At 45.0% G+C, this 21,624-nt stretch overlaps 3 protein-coding genes across 6 annotated transcripts in view; 1 reads left to right on the forward strand and 2 right to left on the reverse strand.

Annotated features, from left to right (window-relative positions):
• Positions 1-998: 998 nt before the first annotated feature.
• Positions 999-11,516, reverse strand: si:dkey-28a3.2 (uncharacterized). Of its 3 annotated transcripts, none has more exons than XM_014206614.2 (8): positions 11,347-11,516; positions 6,750-10,472; positions 4,484-5,410; positions 4,217-4,272; positions 4,060-4,121; positions 3,493-3,810; positions 3,280-3,385; positions 999-2,834 (listed from the first exon to the last, which is right to left on the reverse strand). In XM_014206614.2, exons 2-7 carry the CDS (start codon positions 10,248-10,250, stop codon positions 3,288-3,290), a joined length of 4,962 nt encoding a protein of 1,653 aa, XP_014062089.2. In that variant the 5' UTR covers positions 10,251-10,472; positions 11,347-11,516; the 3' UTR covers positions 999-2,834; positions 3,280-3,287. The 3 variants fall into 3 exon arrangements, with proteins under 3 accessions (XP_014062089.2, XP_014062088.2, XP_014062087.2); XM_014206613.2 differs by having other exon boundaries at positions 999-3,015; XM_014206612.2 differs by having other exon boundaries at positions 999-3,385.
• Positions 11,517-12,067: 551 nt separating this feature from the next.
• LOC106608588 (zinc finger translocation-associated protein) lies at positions 12,068-18,561 on the forward strand. The gene is made up of 5 exons (XM_014206615.2): positions 12,068-12,724; positions 13,241-13,765; positions 14,125-14,478; positions 15,635-16,129; positions 16,253-18,561. The coding sequence occupies exons 1-5, from the start codon at positions 12,589-12,591 to the stop codon at positions 16,723-16,725; spliced, it is 1,983 nt and encodes a 660-aa protein (XP_014062090.1). The 5' UTR covers positions 12,068-12,588; the 3' UTR covers positions 16,726-18,561.
• A 1,443-nt stretch (positions 18,562-20,004) lies between these two features.
• LOC106608589 (reticulon-3-A) overlaps positions 20,005-21,624 on the reverse strand; it is a 32,014-nt gene continuing 30,394 nt past the window's right edge. For both annotated transcript variants that reach the window (XM_045721557.1, XM_045721556.1), the window contains one exon: positions 20,005-21,513. In XM_045721557.1, the coding sequence (XP_045577513.1) occupies positions 21,465-21,513 (49 nt within the window). In that variant the 3' untranslated portion in view covers positions 20,005-21,464. The remainder of the gene's footprint in view (positions 21,514-21,624) is intronic.

The raw sequence follows: 21,624 nt of genomic DNA on the forward strand, positions 1-21,624 counted from the left end.
TCATGTCTTAAAGTAATGATGGACTGTCGTTTCTCTTTGCTTATTTGAGCTGTTCTTGCCATAATATGGACTTGGTCTTTTACCAAAAAAGGCTATCTTCTGTATACCACCCCTACCTCGTCACAACACAACTGATTGGCTCAAATGCCAAGAGGTACCTAGACTCTCAGACCATGAGAAACAAGATTCTCTGGTCTGATCTAACCAAGATTGAACTCTTGCCTGAATGCCAAGTGTCACGTCTGGAGGAAAACCTGGCACCATCCCTAAGGTGAAGCATGGTGGAGGCAGCGTCATGCTGTGGGGATGTTTTTCAGCAGCAGGGAGACTAGTCAGGATCCTATAAATCATGAGAGGAAGAGACGGACCCCTACATTGTTGTGGAGGAGGAACATCGCCGTAGCGATTGAGAGGGAAGCAGTAAACAGCTACAGGACTGTGACAGAGCCCATTTCTCTACCAGAGAGAGTTTTTATCATAACTAACTCTTCCGTGTCAGGTCACTCCTGGCCCTCATAAAAACCTGGTAATAGGATTTCATTAAATATGTGGATTTAATACCGAAGTATACTGTACCCACCAAGCTTAGGTACTTATTTAACCCGACAACTTCTAAACTCATTTAATGTTGTCGTAAATGTCTTTGACAAGGCTCTTCTTTTAATTAGCACCGTGTCAAGAGTCAAGAACGCCTCAAATCAGGAAAACGTAATGTCTTATGCGGACCCTACTGTTTTCATAGTATTTTCATTATGTATCTCAGTGAAGGGTGACAACCTAAAATCACAGTGTTGAAACTAGTGTGCATTGACATTAACTCAGTCAGTTGTCTTAATGGTAAATATGTATCACCTTAAAATTGGACAGTTGAAGGGAATTGTGATGCACATTGACTTATCTTTAAGTATTGTTGACAATGGGGATAAAGTTATGGCCTCATATACGCCCTCCTTGAACGCCCTCCTTGATAGTGCCAGCTAGCAATAAATCAGAACCACTTTTAAAAGATAGAAAAAGGGTTTATTAGTACCGAAAAGGCATTCGAACATTCCCTTTTAAAACAGACAAACAAGGTAGGAACCAATTCAGAGGTACATTCTCAACAGGTATAATCATACAGCTTGGTCAGTGTCCCCTGTACATTTACAGTTTGCTACAGCTGTACAAGAAAAAGTTAATCACAGTACAATCTGTTTTCAATGCATTTTCAGTCTGTTAAGACAACAGAAGACTGACTTCCAAAGCTTTGTGCTCTATAGGACGTTATTGTCAGCATATTGGTGAACCAAAAACAATACAAATGGAAGTCCATTCCACACATTTTCTGTTACATATAGGAAGTATATAAACATCCAAGCAGCAGGCCAATGGATCTTACATGTTTTTTTGTTTGTTTAAAAAGTAATACAAAATACATATGCCGATAATTGATTGTTAAAATCAGGGATACAATTAAATAAAAATGTAATAATCTATATCTGTGCCACTGACTGATTGTTCAGACTAAATAAAGGCATTAAAAATAATGTATACAGTATAAATAGACAAGGAAATATGAAATCAGATCAGAAACAAAACGTGAGCAACAATTAAGTGATAGGCAATCAAATAATACATTAAAAGGGTTTTGACATTTCACCACCCCTTTAAACATAACGATTTTGTGTTGTATTTACAGTGCAGAAATACATTTGTCAAATCAGCATTACAAAAACAATGTTTACATTTATTAAAAGGAAGAACATTTTTATATTCCAGAACAACGATTTATGAAAACAATGTTGTTTTGTGTGTCAAATAAGTATTTTGAAGAGTCAGTCTTGTAGATACAGTATGCTGCAAGAAACATATTTATACCAGTACTTTTTAGGACATATTTAGAATACCCTCATGCAAGGATGTCCCTTGTGAAAAGGGAAGAAATAAAACTGATGGTCTTGGACCTGAATAACAAATTGTTAATACAGTACAAAACTGATAGTATGTGAGAGAAATATTAAATAAACATATCATTAAGTAAAATTATAAAATGTACTGTATGTACAGACCAATAGCAATCATTGAACAATTGATCACCTGTAGACCATTTCAATGGACGCATGGTCTCTAAGTCAAATTCACATGTCTGCTATTTACCCTTAAAACCCTGGATCATATTGATCCTGATACATTGAGGAGTAAGGACACATTCATTCAGATTGAAGAACATCACTGACCTGTTTGTCATGGACACATAATAGGGATGTTAAGTTAACCCAGTGGTGTGGACTGAGGGAGAGCCCTGACTGTGCTTTAGTATGTTATAAAGCACAATGACATTATAGAGCCCAGTGACATCCCTCATTTCTATATTATTTTGGTTTAGGGCACAGGAGACATGGTGTAGTAGTAGTAGTGAATGATGATCACTACAAAATGGCGCTATCAAAAACAGCAAGAAGGCCTCCCGAGTGGTGCAGTGGTCTAAGGCACTGCATCGCAGTGCTAGCTGTGCCAATAGAGTTTCTGCGTCAGTTTCGAGTCCGGGCTCTGTCACAGCCGGCCGTAACCGGGAGACCCCTGGGGCGGCGCACAATTGGCCCAGTGTCATCCGGGTTAGGGGAGGGTTTGGCCGGCAAGGATATCCTTGTCCCATCGCGCACTAGCGACTCCTGTGGCGGGCCGGGCACCATGCACGCTGTTTCCTCTGACACATTGGTGCAAATGGCTTCCGGGTTAAGTGGGCATTGTGTCAAAGAAGCAGTGTGGCTTGGTTGGGTTGTGTTTTGGAGGACGCACGGCTCTCGACCTTCGCCTCTCCCAAGTCCGTACGGGAGTTGATGGGACAAGACTAACTACCAATTGGATACCACGAAATTGGGGAGATAAAGGGGTAAAAAAAACGGAAAAAAAACAGCAAGAAGATACATTTGTGTGTATATGTGTGGGTCTATCCCAAAGTTAATGATGTAAACGCTTGCCATGTCCCCTATACAGTTATATAGTTCCAAGTTTAGTTCATCCTTTGTAGAGGAACTGCTCCGGAAAAGATAATACACAAAAGAAAAACAGCAGAAATGTTTTCACTTCCTCTATTGTTTTATGCTGTCTGGAATTGAGCTATTTGTGCTTCTGCAAATTAGGACAAGTAGGTAGGACAATGTACGAGTTTGTCAAACAACGTGTCGTAAAAACAGATAAGAATACACCCCATGGTATATAGAGAGCTACGGTCAACATTATGATATACAGACATGGATGGTGTCTGAAATGTACAGTAATGAAGGCTAAAATGCTCACCTTAGCGCTCAGAGTCTTTTAATCGTTCTAGAGCTTTTGCTGTTCGTCGGGTATGACGAGTCCTCTGTATCAACCATTACTTCTGCTGGGAGGTTGGCACTGTCCCCTGAAACAAAATGTGCTTGGATATAACAGAAATACTCAATACCAAATTTCCCCATCGCCAGGAACAGGAAGAACTCTGGGCCCTCCTGTATAATATAACCTAATTACCTCCCATTGTCCCACTGTGCTGCTGCAGCTGGCTGGTGAAGAAGCGTTCTCTCCTTGACACTTGCTCGTCCCAGGCCTCTAGGATGCGAAGGTGCTCCGGGGACTCCAGGCTCAGGGTATCCGGGTGGGCCTCGTCGATGTGGGCCCTCACCCCCTCCAGGCTGTGGGAGTACTGGAGCTCCCCGCACACCATGCACACCAGCAGCTGGTTCAGCGGGTCGTAGTCCATGAGGTAGCGATTCCTCCATACAGCATCCGAGATGGCGCCGTCGTAGTTGTCGCCGACATCGTCGTGTAGGAAAAGGAGCTCTGATTCGTCTAGAGGAAAGATAGTGGTATTGTGAGACATGGAACTTTAGGATTTTGGGAACTGGTCAGTCGGGCCAGTAGACTGCAATTTCTACTAGTCCCTGATGACTTTTTACTAGCCAGGGGTCCAACATATTTGTATAAATATTTGGGCTAGTTAGCCACATTTTCTACTAAGGCAACAAGGTTACTCTAAGAAACGCCTATAGCTATAGCTAGATTTAGGCTTAAAAGATCTAGAAGTATCAAATGTATTACCTTCTAAAGGTTCAGTTTGGCCAAAGTCAGGAAAGTAGCCCATGTCTGTCTCTGTGGAAGTACTATGGAAAAAAGGGCATCACAGTTATGATTACTACCAACACACACATTGAGGTAACAGAAACGTCAGAGAGAAGTCTGAAAACTTGTCTCTCACCTCAGAAGTAGTTCAGAGTCCTCGGAGGTGTTGCACCACCGGTCAGGATCCTGTTCCTTTGGTTGAGAAAAAACAAAGTTAGTCAGCCCTAAAAAAAATGAACTGACCAAGAGGAATGAAAGTTACCCAAGGCTGAATCCTCATCCCTTGGTATCGATGCATGATTTAAGCAAAGTTACGGTTCAGTCAATGGTTAAACATACAATTCTGACTTATTACAATATTATATGGCCTTTTCTTTGAAATGTTGACCATTGAAAATGTTACCTGTGTCTCCATCTCCTCAAGCAGCTGTTGAGGATGATGAGTGTTAGGGATGATGGGCTGCCAGTTGACCGAGGGCCTCTTCTCTGTCATCTCCCCATCTCTCATTGCTTTCCTGGCTCTCTGCTCCTTCTTCCTCACCCTCCAGTACTCCCTCTTCTTCCTCAGAGTCTCCTCTTCCGACTCCCCCGGCACTGGCTTGGGCGGACCCATTGGGCTTATGTAGATAGGGCTTTTGGTGGGCCCCTGCAATGTAGGCGATCGTACATTTTGTACATTCCCACTTTGAGAAATCTGAGCACCTTGATATTTGAAAGGAGTCTGTGTTGGGGTGAAAGAGGATGTTTGACTGGGAGGCTGAATGGGTAAGAGTTTTATGCTAGTCAAAGGGTTGGGCGGAGGTGTGAGAGTAGCGATGGGTGAGGTATCGGTGTCTGAGGTTTCCTGCACTCGCAGTCTCCATTTTAGAACGCGGGGCGAGTCAGCGCTGGATCCTGGGGCCGCTTCCTGTTGGTTCTCCACCAATAGCAGCCCGTCTTTCTTCCGTTCACTCAATGGGGGGACAGTGACACCACCTCCTATAGGGAGAGACACGGTACTTAAGCTATCAGATGTCTGTGGGGACCCTGTTTGACCAATGGGTGAATTGGAGATACTGGTACAGTTGACAGGAGGGTTGAGCTGTGTTGTATCATATGGCTGTCCCATGTTGGAGGTGGTGGGGTCTACAACCAGAAGTGTAGGGATGTTGGTGACCATGCTGAGGCTAGCCTTGGGTCCAGAAGCAGGGGGAGATATAGGCTGGGGAGATATAGGCTGGAGAAGTGGGGAGGACTGCAGTTTGAGCAATGGTGCTGTGTGTAGACTGAAGCTTCCGCTTCTCTGCACTGGCCTCTGTGTGTGTGTCTTCACAATGAGGAGATTCGAAACCTGAAACACAAATCGATGAATACGTTTACATTCGTTTTATGTCATAATATACAGAATCATTTATAACCAAGGTTATTTGATCTATTTGTTGATCTTTACAAAAATGTACTTGTTTATGTTTGTCCAGTTCTCAGAATATATATCCCCCTCTTCCTCAAATAGACTGAACAAAAATATAAACGCAACATGTAAAAGTGTTGGTCCCATGTTTCATGAGCTGAAATAAAAATCCCAGAAACTTTTCGTACGCACAAAAAGCTTTTCTCAAATTTTGTGCACAAATTTGTTTACATCCCTGTTAGTGAACATTTATCCTTCGCCAAGATAATCCATCCACCTGACAGGTATGGCATATTAAGAAGCTGATTAAACACCATGACCATTACACAGGTGCACCTTGTGCTGGGGACAGTAAAAGGCCACTCTAAACCGCATGGCGTTGTGTGGATGAGCGGTGTGCTGATGTCAACTTTGTGAACAGAGTGCCCCATGGTGGCGTGAGGTTTTGGTATGGGCAGGCATAAGCTACAAACAACGAATGCAATTACATTTTATTGTTGGCAATTTGAATGCCCAGAGATACCGTGAGAAGATCTTGGAGGCCCATTGTCATGCCATTCATCCCGCCATCACCTCATGTTTCAGCATGATAATGCACGGCAAGTCGCAAGGATCTCTACAAAATCTCTACAAAATTCCTGGAAGCTAAAAATGTCCCAGTTCTTCCATGGCCTGCACACTCACCAGACATGTCACCCATTGAGCATGTGCGGGATGCTCTGGATCGATGTGTATAACAGCGTGTTCCAGTTCCCGCCAATATCCAGAAACTTTGCACACACATTGAAGAGTGGTACAACATTCAACAGCCTGATCAATTCTATGCAAAGGCGATGTCGCGCTGCTTGAGGCGAATGGTGGTCACACCAGATACTGACTGGATATCCGATCCACGCCCCTACTTTTTATTTAAAGGTTGTCTGTGACCAACAGATGCGTATCTATATTCTCAGTGATGTGAAATCCATAGATTAGGGCCCGAAAGAATTTAACTCAGTAAAATCTATGAAATTGTTGCATGTTGCATTTATATTTTTGTTCAGTATAGGTTCATGGTATTTCAGTTGGACTTGACCAGAAGACAACTGTACAGTATATTCTGTAAGCACCTACAATGCTTTGCAAACAACATATCAGTTCCACACTCAAATTGACATAACCCCAAAACATACTTTTGCCTCAAATTTAATTGAAATGATAGGTATAGGGCCACCATTGTGAATGACGAAATCTGCAGTGATGAAATGTAATATCAAGATTACAAATGACACCCACACACCTGTGCTGCTTTGAGGGCCAGTCGTCTGCCGTAGTCCCCCCGTCTCAGCCCCCCTCCTCCCTGCCTGGACGTCCTAGCTCTCTGCTGCCTCTTCATCATCCTCCAGTACTCCCTCTTCTTCTCCAGAGTCACATTCTGGCCTGTCACCGCTGGTGCGTGCTGATGTTGCTGTTGATTTTGATGTTGTTGATGAGGTGGTTGTTGATGTTGATTTTCATGTTGTTGATGAGGTGGTTGTTGTTGTTGTTGAGGCTGATGGTGTAGCTTCGGGGGTTCTGGGGAGCAGCAGTGGTGGTGTCCTGCTTTTTTGGCACGCAGCCTCTGGGCTCTGCGAGGGAGAGGTGGTCCTACGGAAGCTGCTGTGTGGGACCAAGAGTGTGTGGGTGTGTGAGAGGGGGGTTCGGAGGGAGGGGGAGCTGGGAAAGACAGACTTTCAGTGCAAGGACTTGACAGGGAAGAGTCCTTAGGATGAGGGCTCAATGGACAAATGGTTACCTGGCAGGATGGCAGGGCGTCAGCGTCCACCTGCCATCCTTTGACCTCCAACGATAGGTCACCAGATAGGGAGACCTTCTCCTCCTCTTCCAGGGTGAGCAGAGGTAGATTTGGCTTGACCTCCATCTGGACAGAAGCATCCTTGTAGGAACATGTCTGAGGATCACTTTTACAAGGCAGCTGTTCTGTAATACAGTCTGGCTGTTCCGTTTTCCAGTCAGCCACAGTGCTGAGCGATTCCTCCAGCAGCTTCTTCATAGAAGCCACCACCAAGAGAGTGGTGGCCTGGCTGTCAGCACTCAAGGCTGGGTCTGGTGGCTCGGTCTGTGGTGGCGGTGAACACCGGGGCGGTTTGATATCAACACAGAGGGGTTGTTCCAGTAGAGGACATGGAGCGTCTGTTGAGGTTGATCCTCTCTCTTGTTTGATTTGGTCTCCCTGTGGAGACGTGGACACACTGGTGTTTGAGAGAGGCTTGATAGTCAGTGTGTTGTTGACATTGGGAATGGCGACGGCTAATCGTGCTAACCTTTGGTTCCGCCTCTTCTGTGAGGCAGTCTTTCCCCTAGCTTGAACTCCTTGCCTTAGGCGGGTGGCGCGGGCCGCCCTCTGCTCTCGTTTCTTTACCCTCCAGTACTCTCTCTTCTTAACCATCTTTTCGTCCTCTGTTAGATTTGGGTCCAAGTTGAGCGCTGCTGATTCTGTAGAAGCTTTGACAGCCATCTGCATGACCCAGCTAGCCGGCTTCGGTATCGCTGTAGGCAAACCAGGAAAGGTGTTTTGAATGTTTTGAGGGTGTGTGAGGGTGATACGACTCTGGGGCTGGACGACTGTGTGTGGATTAGAGAGGTTTTTCGGGGTGCTGCCTGAAACTAACCTGGGAGGCTTTCTGATTGATAGGCCGATGGGAGGACAGGAGACATTAACTTGAGCAGGACGGATTAGAGGTGGTGGTTTGACCCGTATTTGATGTACCACATTACTAGATGTATCACCAGTGGGTTTGGGAAGCAGTTGGTGTTGGCGGTGGATATTTGTGTTGGTAAATGAATTATTAACAGGCATCCCACCGATGCCACCAATTTCATCCCCCGTCTCTTTTGCTTCTGTGATGAGATACATTTGGGGAATGGTATTGGTCAATGTACCATCCTCCTTGATGAACCCTCCGATGGTCTCTGAGGCGCTGGTGTGGGTAGGCCCATTTCCTGTTGGTTGTGGCAGTGTGTTGCAGCCCGCCGCTCTCGCCTTCCTCATATCCTCCAATATGCTCTGGTACCGGTTGACTCTTCGCATCAGAGCATCCTTCTCCTTCATCTTAGCTCGGACTTCCACTGACAGCTTAGCTCGCTGTTCCCGCTTTTTGACACGCCAGTATTCCCGCTTCCGGGCCACCCTCTGCTCGGGGGTCTCCGTTGGGTCCTCTCGGAGTGCGTTGCGGGTTTTGAAGGCTGTAGCATGACAGGGGGACTTCCTCATGTTTCTCTGACCCAGGAAATTCCTTTGGGTTTCAATGAACCTCTGTCTCGGAGTCCTACAACGGACCATACCTTGGCTAGTGTTGGCAAACTGCCCTGGACCTGGGAGCCTTCTGCTTGGTTCCCCTGCTGGTTTAAAACCAATGACATTCGATGCCATGCCAGTCTGCATTGTTGGTTCAGTGTCCTGCGGATTCTCTACTTTTACCTGGACAGTCTGTTGATTAGCGTTTACTGCAGTTAGCTTAGCCAGGGCTGAATCCTCAGACTCCCTTTTGACTACAACGCTAGCCACTGCTCTGGCGTTCTTCAGCAGGCGTCCAGCTGAGATGAACGGGACCCTGACTCTGTTAACACACTGCCTATGGCCCTGTCCACTCAAAGCAGACGGAGGACGTTCAATGACCACGTTGGGTAACATTCCAGCTTTTTGCAACGTTATCTCCATATTCGTGATTCTCTCTCTAGCCTTCGTTAACCTAACCGCCTGCTTCGCTCTCTGTTCTCGCTTCTTGATGCGCCAATTCTCTCTGCGCTTGGCGGCTTTGTCCTCCTCAGTCTCCAGTGTAGCTGATATGTCGTTGATACAACTAACTTCTTGGGCTGTGACCGGGACACACTTTGTCCCACCTAGTTGTGTTACTTTCATCCCTATAGGCCTACCCTCTGGTTTGTGAATGAGGACAGGGGCAGGCTGATTGGTCACGATGGGCAACCCTGAGGTAATGTTAGCAGTTAGCGGTCCAGGCTGAACACGCACTGTAACTTGCGTCTCAGTTAACGGATCAGGCCTTGATACACTCTGGGTGGCCAGATGCTTCTGTGTTGACACTACAGGAGAGCTGCCATTCAGAATAGTCATTCCGCTCTGTGGTTGGCGAGGTGCAGAACCTGAGGGTCTCACTGCCACTCTTCCCAGAGGCAAGGAGGAGCCACTGTTTAGCAGCACTCCGTTGGGTTTGGCTGAGGTAACCGGTCCGATCACAGTGCCCCCTGTTGGGGAACTTTTCACCGCCATCTTGCAGACCATCGCACCTTCTCCTGGACCTGCACTGGACGTTGGGAACTGAGGCAAGACTTTGTCAAGTTTTATCCTCTGGAACCACCTCTCCTTTTGGTTAGCTGAGGAAGAGTTTTGGTCCTCTTCCCCAACACTATGGTTCAGATGATAGGAGACAGCAGAACCCTGTTCCTTTAATAAAACTACAGGTGCACCACCGACATTGGTTTGGTAGGAACCGTCGCTATTCAACAAAGTGGGGGCAGACCCTGCCATTGAACAAGAGGCACTGGGATTCAACACCATAGAGGTTAGGGTCTTATGGACTGCATTTCTGCCCAAGGAGTTACACACTCTGTTTGTATCTTTTGCCCTCTTGACCTCTGACAGCTTGGCCCTCTGCTCTCGTTTCTTGGTCTTCCAGTACTCTCTCTTTTGGGCGAGTGTGGCATCGTCGAACTCTGAGGCTGGACGGTAGCGCTGACCCCGTGGGCTGCCAGCCCCTCCAGTTCCCTTGGTGGTTGGCATGCTAGTTGCTGATTGGTCACCTCTCGTGCTCTTCACCAAACTGTGCTGGCTGCAGAATCTTCACTCATCCCACTCTCCTTCGTCCAAAGTTCACCTGATATGGATGCCGTCAGCCTTTAGCCTACATTGTCGTATGCTATTGAGTAACATCCTATAGGTCTTGTTATGTCTGTCTCCCATCTCTGGTGGTCACCCGCCACATCTTGACATTAACAGACGGTCCTGAAAATGAGAATAAACAACACGCTTAGCGAGACAAATATACTAATCTCATAGGTCTTGGGAAATTTGATTGTTTGCTGACATATCACATCTTGAAGTTGTTTTAAACTGTTGCCAGTTTAGGAACCAAATAAATAAACATACATACATACATACATACATACATACTTCTTCAAACCACATGGTTGCACCCCATTTATCCATCCCAAAATTAAAGCTAAATATTCAATACAGTAAATTATACATTGATATCATTGTCAAGTATTGGCATTTATTAACACAATTTCTGGCTGGCTTAGATATTGACTTTAATAAAAGAAAGGAAGCAAGAAATAACTTGTGCGCACCCTATTTAACTAATTAATATAGGCCTAATTAATAAAATATTTTGTGGTTCCTAATTTACACTATACAAATGTAATATTTTTGCCATATGAATCCTGCAACGCATCCAAATGCAGGCTGTGTTCGCTCTCTGACAGCCAGCATCAAAGAGCATGCACAACAACCAGGAAGAGAACAAATGGCACTGTCTCTTTAAACCAAGTCCTCCGTCTATCACAAATTATGTCTGTCGTGTGCCATTTTTCATTCTTTATTTATTCTCATACGAATACCAAACGCAGTGTGCCGACGAGTGCTAAAGCATAGCCACAAATTCAAACGAAAAAACCCCGGAAAATGTGACACATTTGGTGATATTAATGTCTCTACCAGCGTACAATGGACAATCTCTTCCTCCTCCCCTGTCCACACGGACTGCCGCCTGTCTGCGTGTGTTCCTTGTCTAAATGAATCGAAAAGCATAAAACCAAGCTAGCGGTGAAAGAGTAGGATGGTTGAAAAGGTGTGAAAAAACATGCATATGCATTACCTGGTAGTTACACCTAACTTTCCGGGACAGATATACTATCAGGACACAGCAGTTACTTCCCTCGAGCCAGCCTTTCTCTCTATCGATGCCTGCCTTGACAACGTTGAAAAGTACCAGGATGTGGGACCTTGCTGCTTGTGTGTAAACTGCATGGCGTGGACAGACACAAGCCTCTTAAAGCCGTACTACCACAACAGGGGACACCATTTGGTTTATAGATGGTCAATGAAATGTAGCCATTTTTTTATCCATATACTGTGTCTCCAAGATGCAACACATGTCCACCCTATAATAAAGTTGTATTCTAGACTATTAGTAATAGAATTGTACCATGTTGGAAAACTGCACCAATCAATAAATTAGAATCCAATCAATAAAAGAATCGGTAATTTAATATCTGTTCTAGAACATTTGACAGATGCAACATTTCCACAAATATTTAAATTATAGACAATGTTGCTACCGGTGTTATATTTATCCATGGTTGCGAATTTGAGCATTTTGGCAAATATTTGCACATGGGAATATAGAAGCATTTCTCTCAATACCTCAATAGTTCACTATAATGAACACGAAGTAATGACAGTGCAAGATACATTGTTATGATGTACCCTGAGGTTATGCAGAAGTCAGTGTACAGAAGGAATTATTCATAAATAGTGAAAAAGTAGGCTGACTATGGACACCCATTGTGGGGACATTTCAACAACAGCCCCCCCCCCCCCCATATTAATTTAATTAACCGTTGTCTTTTAAGTAAGAAAACAAAACCATGGTAAACGTGTAACATGTTTGTCAAATTAATTTTGCAGTAGAACGTAACCTACACACATCTGGCCCCTGGGTGTGCGTGTCGCTGCGTGAATGCCGCTACTGTCTCTTTAAATTTACCCAGGAGCCCCTTAAGGAGCCCCAGGGGCCCCAAGCTCGGCTCCCCACCCTGAAGACAAGCAGAGCCTTAAAATACAAACAAGAGGCCGCTATAGCTCATCATGAACAGGAGAGGCTCACACCCGAAGAAGGATATAAAACCGACCAAATATCGTGGCGATATATGAAAAGTTAACTTTGCTCCAGGTTGAGTGCGTGGGGGGGACGAGGGGCACCCAAAAAGCGATGTGGCCGTTCATGGTCTAGATAGCTTGCAAAACGCGCGCTGAGCGATTCTCTAAAAATACAGTTCCTACCTGGTCTATCAGAGCGAATTGAAGGCATTAGTAAATAGTGTAACGTTGCAAAGTAATGGAAGAGAAAGAGACCGGAGAGAGTGAGCCTGTGGTCCTTCCGTGTGCTGAGCAGGCAGATTCTCTCTCATTAATAATAAGCGGAGAGGAGGAAGCGACGCAAGAGCAGAGTGACTTGGGACACTGTTCAGGAGGTAAAGATTGTAATGTTTTTGTTTCGAGAGTACGGAGACTCGACCCTTAGTCTGCTCGCCACCCTTTGTCACAGTTAATCTGTGTGACGGACAATGCCATCTAGCAGCATGGCCCTCTTGTCTCAGTGGCTCCACTATAAACAAAGGCAAAATACCATGCTGGTTGCTTGCTGTGATGCACAGTCGCCACCCAGCGGAAACTAGCGGCGGCTAACTCGTCTAAATGGAGTCGCTGCCCGGTTTCTGATGGCGGGGGTTCCGTGCGAAAATAGAATATTGTCCTCAGATTAACGATTTTATTATGAACCCCAATTTTTGTGTCTGCTTATTTCTAACGGAATACATATATTTGCTAATGTCGGGGTATGTGATACCAGCCATCTGAGAAATAGAATTAGAATTATACGTTATAGAGCTTTGAAATGTACTGCTTCATTACATCATGACCAGGAATAACCTATACCTATTGCATGTGAATCTCTTAACTCTTTCTCTCACGCGCTCTCTCTTTCCTAGAGAAGGACGGTCTGACCAATGGCCAGGTGGGCGATGATGACGAGGAAGAGATGGTGACCCCCCTTTGGTCCCCGGGCACCAGCTACTGGAGTGTCACTGAGGGTCCGGACTCCCCCTTCCTCCTTTCTCCCATCCCGGGCCCCTCTGGACGCAAAGAGAAGGTCCAATGTGCCTCCCGACCCGGCCTCAGCCGCATCCCGGGCAGGGATCATCGGCGCTATTACCACGAGTACTGGCGCAGCGAGTTCCTGATGGACTTTGACCCCCGTCGCCACGGCATGATCTGCATGGTGTGTGGGAGCTCGCTGGCCACGCTCAAACTCAGTACCATAAAGAGGCATATTAGACAGAAGCACCCGGACTCTCTGCTGTGGAGCGCGGCCGACAAGGAGGTGATCCGCTCGGGCTGGGAAAGCCACCTGAGTCTGGAGGGGGGCCATAGGCTGTACTGTCCGGCCGGGGGGCTGGCCGCCATCTCCCAGGGACAGGAGGAGGAGCTGCTGGACTGTGCTCGCCACTCCACCGGTAGGTGGGGGTTTCTGGAGACTGGAATGGAACAAAATGTCATGGCCTAGTTTTATGATAAGAGTTTCAGGATCTTGCACTTGGTGGCAGTATGAGCATGTCTGTTAAGTGTTCATGTTGTACAGTCATGCTCATACTGCCAAGATCCACTTTTACAGTCTTGTAAGAGGGTGATGTCATTGTGCAGTGGCTTTATGTAGTCGTAAGAAAAAAGGCTGCTCTTGTACCAATGATCTTAACCTGAATTGTCTTTTTACAGATGGTTACATATTACATTTTTTATGTGATTGTCATACTATATTTTTGGATTTATGTTAACATTTAAACTGCATATCCCCTCTCCACTTTACCTCTCATAGGAAAACCTGGTGGTATGGTGTCCCCCAAACTCCAGCCCCGGTCCCCGACCCCATCACCCCCTCCCTCAGTCCCCCTCCAGCAGGAGGAGCTCCCTGGGCCCTCTGCCAAGACCCTGGAGCGCTACCTGAACGACTCGCTCCACGCCTGGTTCCGACAGGAGTTCCTCATGGAGTACCAGGCAGAGGTGGGCAGGCTGGTTTGCATGGTGTGCGGCCGCCCGCTGCCCTCGCTCCACCTGGACCACATCAAGAGCCACGTGCTTGACATCCACCCACAGTCGCTGGTCTACAGCTCGGAGGAGAAGCACTGCATCCTGCAGACCTGGGCCCAGACACATGCTGAGACTGAGGGAGGTAGGACGTGGGGGTGGTAACAGGATAGGGAGGGAGTTATTCTGTAACTGTGGCTTCATCTTTGTCATTGTTGTGATTAAGGGCATTGATGAAGGCCGAAACGTCAAGCTTTTAATAGTTGCTTGAATAAAATGTGTTTTTAACGGTGAGCTAGCATTGCAGCCTTTTCATTTCAGTCACTGTGGCTTTAGGAAGTTTTATCAGCTTTTGTATGTGTGTGTTTTGAAGTGAGTAAGACTGATTTATTTTTGTTACATTTGTATGTCTCTGTGTACAAAGGTAAACCAGTTACATAGATATTTTTCTGTAGCACAGATCTAAAATGGATTTTGTTCTGATAACAATTGATACTCTGATTAATAGCCATTTATATCCTTGAATATACACTGAGCATACCAAACATTAGGAACACCTTCCTCATACGGGGCGGCAGGTAACCTAGTGGTTAAAGAGTTGGACTTGTAACCGAAAGCTTGCAAGATCGAATCCCCAAGCTGACAAGGTAAAAATCTGTCGTCCTGCCCATGAAGAAGGCAGTTAACCCACTGTTCCTAGGCCGTCATTGAAAATAAGAATTTGTTCTTAACTGACTTGCCTAGTTTAAATAGAGGTCAAATAAATATCGAGTTGCCCCCCCCGCACCTTTTGCCCTCAGAACAGCCTCAATACGTCAGGACATGGACTCTACAATTTGTCGAAAGCGTTCCACAGGGATGCTGGCCCATGTTGACTCCAATACTTCCCACAGTTGTCATGTTGGCTGGATGTCCTTTGGGCGGTGGAGCATTCTTGATACACACGGGAAACTGTTGAGCGTGAAAACCCAGCAGCGTTGCAGTTCTTGACACACACCGGTGCAGCTGGCACCTACTACCATACCTTGTTCAAAACCACCTAAATCTTTTGTCTTGCCCATTCACCCTCTGAATGGCACACATACACAATCCATGTCTCAAATGTCTCAAGGCTTAAAAATCCTTATTTAACCCATCTCCTCCGCTTTAACAAGTGACATCAATAAGCGATCATAGCTTTCACCTGGATTTACCTAGTCTATGTCATGGAAAGAGCAGGTGTTCTTAATGTTTTGTATTCTCAGTGTTTATATCCCTAACTAAACTCTCATTCCTCAACCCCACCCCATCCCCCATATCAGAATCCGACCCTCTAAACGACTTCATCAAATCTGAGCCCAACACCAAAGACGAGAGAGATGCTGGGGTGGACTTCTCTGATGACCTGGAGACCATCCAGATCGGCTCAGACACGTATGCAGAGGACAACGATGAGGCGTTATCCGAGATACAGGACATGGTTGATAGCGGGGATGGCGTAGGTAGAGCTCCAGAGGTGACCACTCCCATACCCCCTCTCCCTCTCCACCAACCCAGGAAGAGGCGTCTCCGTGGGGGCTTCCCCTGGCGGCTGCGCCTGGACTACATGGTGGCCTACGGACCCCAGGGTCGTGGCACCTTCTGCATGGTGTGCTCCCAGGCCCTGCCCATGGCCAAGGTGAGCAGCTTCCGCCGCCACATCCAGGAATGCCACCCTGAAACCACCAGCCTGGCTCGGGAGGAGAGGGATGCCATGGCCGAGGCCTGGACCAAAGAGGCTCCCACGGAAGACAACCCGGCCGTGCAGATGAAAGAAGGTAAATATTCTAAGTTCCAACCAATGTAAAAGACAGACTGTAGCTAGAGGAAAGAGGAAATACTAAGTGATTCACCAATTGGTTTCTGCCCTCTTACTCACTGACCCCCCCCCCCTCTGACAGAAGTGGACCCCAGTGACATTGTCAGCCTCCCTGTTGCGGGAGAGATGGCCGACAACAACAACAACCGGACCACCAAGATGGCCACCACCAAGGCTGTAAAGAAGGAGGAGGGGGTCGCCACCATGCCTGCCACTCCGGGGCGCCACGGCCACTACCCGGGCAAGGACCAGCGGCGGAACTACCAGGTGCGCTGGAGGATGGAGTTTCTGATGGACTATGACTGCCGGAGACACGGGTTGATCTGTATGGTGTGCGGAGCAACGTTAGCCACTCTCAAAGTCAGCACCATCAAGAGACACATCCAACAGGTTCACCCTCATTCTCTGGTGTACGGCCCCGACGAGAGACAGCAGGCCCTGCTCAGCTACAACAAGACTGCCCTGCACTTCGTCCACTCGGATGACTGTTTCTCCTCACAAGACCACGGACACACGGCACTCGGACAGACGACCGCTGGCCTCTTTGTCCGCTAGGACGAGGGGCGCCAGGCATGGTTGTTCTCTGTCCACCCCACTTTCCTTTCCAAGTCTCTCTTTCTCAGGAAGTTAGAAACAAGGCTTGGTAGAGCTCTGTCATGAGTTGTGCAGTGACTGGCACAGTTGGTGATTGTTTCAGCGAGCCTACAATATAGCACTTCCTGTCCCAAAAATGTACTAAAACCTAGATTTGGGTGTGTAGATGATTGAATGAGAGGATGTTTGAGGTGTATTGCTAAAGACAATGAACAACACTTAAAGATGTGATCATCTTTAGTGACTCAATTACATCCCGTTATTTAAAAAGGTAATTCCTTGTTTACAATGAGGTAAATAGGCGTCCTCCAGAGATTTTGTCTCATTCTTGAATTAGAAGATCTCATCTTCCATGTGTTTTCCAGTGTCACAGCACTATTGTTACAATGGCCCACAGCTATTTCTGATTCTCTTATTAGCAAAAAAAAGCTGCACACACACAAAAATCTATGTAAATAGTTTGAATTATTGTGATTTACTTTTACAAGCACTTTTACACGTGGTTTTTACAAAAAGGTTTGTAATTACGGCCATTTTTTCTACTTCACTGATAAAATGAAATGATGCCACGTGAATGTTATTTTGCATGGGAATCTGAAGTCATGCATGATTGTGGAGGGATTGCCTTCTACAGCTGAGGCACTTAGTTTATGAGAGCATTCTAGCTTTATTTATAGAAGATTTCACATGCAAGGCTTCCATTTCAATAACTCACATATTACAAGGTTTATGCAACAATGAACAACAATTAACTACATTAAAAAAAATGACAACAGCATCAGGAAATAAATCACCAAATTAACCATCTCTGAAATGACCCCCTCACTCGCCCTTATTTCAGTGACCTCTGAAATATCACTCCACCAGGAAAAAGAACAACTCAGGGATTGTCTGTTTTTCATCTGTGCTCACTTGTTAGCTTGTCAAAATTAGCGTTGTCATTAATTTTAATGATTTAACTGTCAACTGTAGTTAAAATGGTCCTATCGGATTCCAACAACAGTGAAAGTAAAGTTGTCCAGTGCACAGCTGGAACAAACGACAGGCAACAAAAGAGAGTGAACGACAAACTACACTTACCATGACAAGAGTTTACAACCCATGGACTTAACTGTCTCATTCAAAGAACCAAATGGCAGCATTGTCCAGTTGTTATGTGGAGAGGAAGGGACATCAGTGTTGAATATCACTTCCTCTACCCTAAGCTGCTTGTGTTGCTGACTTCGGCTGTGTGAAAACGTTACTAACTTTCAAATCCTTGCTTTCTCTGTCCATGGATCCTCTCTAATGCGCTTTGAGAGTTGAGGAAACAAGGATGGAGGAAGCAAGGATTCGACAGATGTTTTCAGACACAGCCCTAGTTGACGCAGTGGTCATTTTTGCATGCAGTGGATGGGCAAGGAGAGGTGAAATAATTCCATCTGGGCTTGGAGCGGCCACAGAATCAGGTTGTAAAAAGCTTTGTGACTCAGCACTTAAAAATGTAAAAAAAAAAAAAGGATTTAAATATGGCAAAGTGATTGAATAAGAATACACCTTGTTTATTGCAATGATTTACATGTATGTTTGTGTCAGTGTGTGTATAGGGGGCACGTTAAAAATACCCTTTGGTGGTACTTTGTTAGCTTGGGTGAGGACACAAGCAATTCTTTTTTTTTTTAAGGGACTGATTTCATTTTCTTCCCTCAATTATTTCTTGTTTCTCAAGTATCTGCTCTGTATTCAACCTGTACATGGCAAAAGGTTGATATGCATTCTGTCCTCAATGAGCCTTGTAATAAAAAGGGATCTGAATTATATTGTCTGACTGGTTATCTGGGGTATGTATAATTGTTTGGGGGTAAAACTGACTACTCAATGGTCATTTGTAGACACAGCTGGTGATAACCTAAAGCAATACTGTGAATGAATGCATTAATACCTGATTGGGTTTACCATGGCTATTAAAGAAGGAACTACTTTATGATTCTCTCAACATGCAGGCCTGGTCTAAAATAACTACAGTATAATCCTCTGATCAAAACCAGTCATATTACCATCCATATGTGCAGACTGGACCCAATCTTATTTTTCAAAATTGTTTTCAATCTCGACTCAATTTAATCCCAACGGTTCAGACATGCTGAAATGTTTACTCTTCAAAAAGTTGAAGAGCAGACCACAGATGGACAAACAAATCATCCAAAACCTTGTCCTTGACATTTTTTTATTAATTCCACTTTGACATCAGTACAGGGATCACAATTTTTCAAAGCTCCAAAATGTGAACTAGTCATACATTGATAACTATCAGATCTGAGATGTTGGTTACCAACACACAGTCAAAAGCAAAACAAAGAATGCCAGAGAAAAAAAAAAACTCCTTCCAAATCCCCCTGAAGAAAACCCACTCCTGCCAAACCCCTCCCACCACTGCAAGAAAGAAAAAGGCAATGTGTCAAGGAATCTTTTTCAAATGTGCATGTAGATTTATCTTACTAAAGTAAGAGGTCTGCATTATAATCTATTGAAAACATAGGTAGCATTGCCTTCCTTCCATGAAAAGGCACCAAGAAAAGCCTGACTGTCTGGAACACCTATTCATCGTGAGGTCCTCATCATGGCTACTGAAGGTTCCTTTAGTCCAGCATCACAAGGACAGTGGTTTACAGACATTGGATACGTTCAGCTGTGTGTGGGTGAACGTGTGTGTGAAACAACCCCATCTAGAACAAAAGTACAATAGCGTGAGTTAATGGAGGGTAGAGTAAGACTTTACTCTATTGAAGCTGGTAGTGTGTGTCCAGTGACTTGGGATTAACTGTCACGGAGTTGGATATACACACCCATGCATGCACAAGGAAACCAAGAAGCTTTGCTGCTCCAACTATGTGAGGCAGTGTGACCACTGACAACATTGAGGCCCAATATGAAACACTGGTTTGCATGCATGAAGAGAAGTGTTCCATCAATGTTACAGGGTAACGTTCAGCAGTTAACAGACATTTGAGTAGTAATGAGAGGCAAATGTGACAACGCTCATTGTAGAAGTTGTTACAACAGTAGTCGTTTAGCTTTAGTGCGACATGTAGAGGGATTGTTCTGAAAATGACGTGCAAACTTTGTTTGGGCACAATGTCTATGACTATTAACAATCACAGTAAGAGCAGAACCAGCCATTTTATTTCTCCATCTACAAATTGCTTTTAAAATCCCTTTCGAAGACACTCTGCCATCAGAGACGTAACAGTAGCCTTAAAATAGTTGACCACGGTTTTTATTGAAATCAAAACTATTTAAGCAATCACAAATAATTATATGATACAGCCTATATATAAAGTATGAAAATGTGTTTCCAGCTTATGCAATGACATTCACTTCATGGCATTCAAATAAAAAACAAATCCATTGCATTGGAGGCTGCTGAGGGGAAAATGGCACGGCACAAATGGAATGGCCTCAAACACCTGGAAACCATGTGTTTGATACCATTCCACTGATTCCGCTCCAGTCATTACTACAAGCTCGTCCTCCCCAATTAAGATGTCACCAACCTCCTGTGACTACAACACCCACCAGACCTCTTGTACCATCGTTTCATTGCGGTTATACTGCTAACTACCTTACAAAAAGCGAACAGTCTTTGAACCCATATCCAACCATTTTCCAAGAGGTTTCACTGGAGAAGTCAAGCAGTTATGAAGTGCCATGAAGATACTATGGAGCCTTTTACAGAGCTAAAAAGGGAGTCAACAGCAGCAATCCTATAAGTAATCATATCACTAACAATAATAATAAAAACAGGTGAACGTGAGACTTTGACATTGATGACTTGAACAGTTGTTTTAACAAAATGAGTTATGACTGCTGTATGAGGGAGTTCCCCTTTTCTAAAAAGCAGCGCTAACTTGTTTCACACAGCAGAGAAAGACAGAGCCTGTTGGATGCATTTGGTAAAATGTGACTACAAATCAAAACGGCGTGAACTACACCAAAAGTATCACAGCTGGTTCAGTGTTCCAATCCTTTTATTTCAACCTGCTCATGGGATTTGAAAAGAAAGTTCAGTGCATTGCAGAAATGTTATACATACGAGCCTTTAAGGTGAAGAAAACAACTCCATAACAGGCCAATCAGTAACAGTGAAATCCTAGTACCAGGTTCAAAACCAACTATTTTTTTGTTTGTTTATCCAGACAAAATGCCACACAGAGAGAAAAGGAAAAAGACCAGCCACAAAAGGTTATCATTTAACTCTTTTTTTAAACTTTTTTTTTTAAACTTATGTTCAGCGAAAGGCATAGTTAAAAAGTACAGACATCTGCTTTTTTGTGAAACAAACACTGGTCCTAACTCGTCAATGATACTCCCTACACCCTCCCAACTTTACACTACAATGCCAGGCCATTGATTCAGTCTAGTTCACTTGACCCCTGCATCAAAGACAGGTGTTATGCCGAAGCATAACAAAACCTACTCCCGTTAGAGAGACACGTTTCCTGGCTGCGCAGTAGGCGCCATTCTTTTTCTAAATTCTTGTAGTTAAGCTGAGCGTTTACATTGAATATTGAGTAGCATTTGAGATTTGTTTTTCTACCTAGCTGGTTCAGTGCAGATGGTAGGTGGGAGGGAGACCGTAGGGAAAGAGAAGGGGAGGGCAGGGGGTTTAAGATGGGATAAATGTGATGAGGAGGATGGTGATTAAGATGTATGAGGGTCAATCATTCAGCTTTCGTACGCTTGATGGCTCCAGGGAGTTTCTCTTGCAGCCTGAAAGAGAAAAGATAGACAAAATGAAAACCATCAGAATACACCAATGATCACAACAGCACTGACATTGTTAGTTTAGGTAGATTGAACTCCGACATCCTGTAGACAGAG

Source organism: Salmo salar, chromosome ssa07 (genome assembly GCF_905237065.1).
Source record: "Salmo salar chromosome ssa07, Ssal_v3.1, whole genome shotgun sequence".
In the NCBI taxonomy this organism is placed as follows: Eukaryota; Metazoa; Chordata; class Actinopteri; order Salmoniformes; family Salmonidae; genus Salmo; species Salmo salar.

Coding starts and splice junctions, on each gene's coding strand:
- LOC106608588 (XM_014206615.2), top strand. CDS start 12,589: ATGGAAGAGAAAGAGACCGGAGAGAGTGAGCCTGTGGTCCTTCCGTGT. Junction 13,766..14,124: donor CTGTGCTCGCCACTCCACCG/GTAGGTGGGGGT, acceptor TACCTCTCATAG/GAAAACCTGGTGGTATGGTG. Junction 16,130..16,252: donor GGCCGTGCAGATGAAAGAAG/GTAAATATTCTA, acceptor CCCCTCTGACAG/AAGTGGACCCCAGTGACATT.
- si:dkey-28a3.2 (XM_014206614.2), bottom strand. CDS start 10,250: ATGCCAACCACCAAGGGAACTGGAGGGGCTGGCAGCCCACGGGGTCAG. Junction 5,411..6,749: donor TGGCCCTCAAAGCAGCACAG/GTGTGTGGGTGT, acceptor TTTGTGTTTCAG/GTTTCGAATCTCCTCATTGT. Junction 3,386..3,492: donor GCACAGTGGGACAATGGGAG/GTAATTAGGTTA, acceptor ATTTTGTTTCAG/GGGACAGTGCCAACCTCCCA.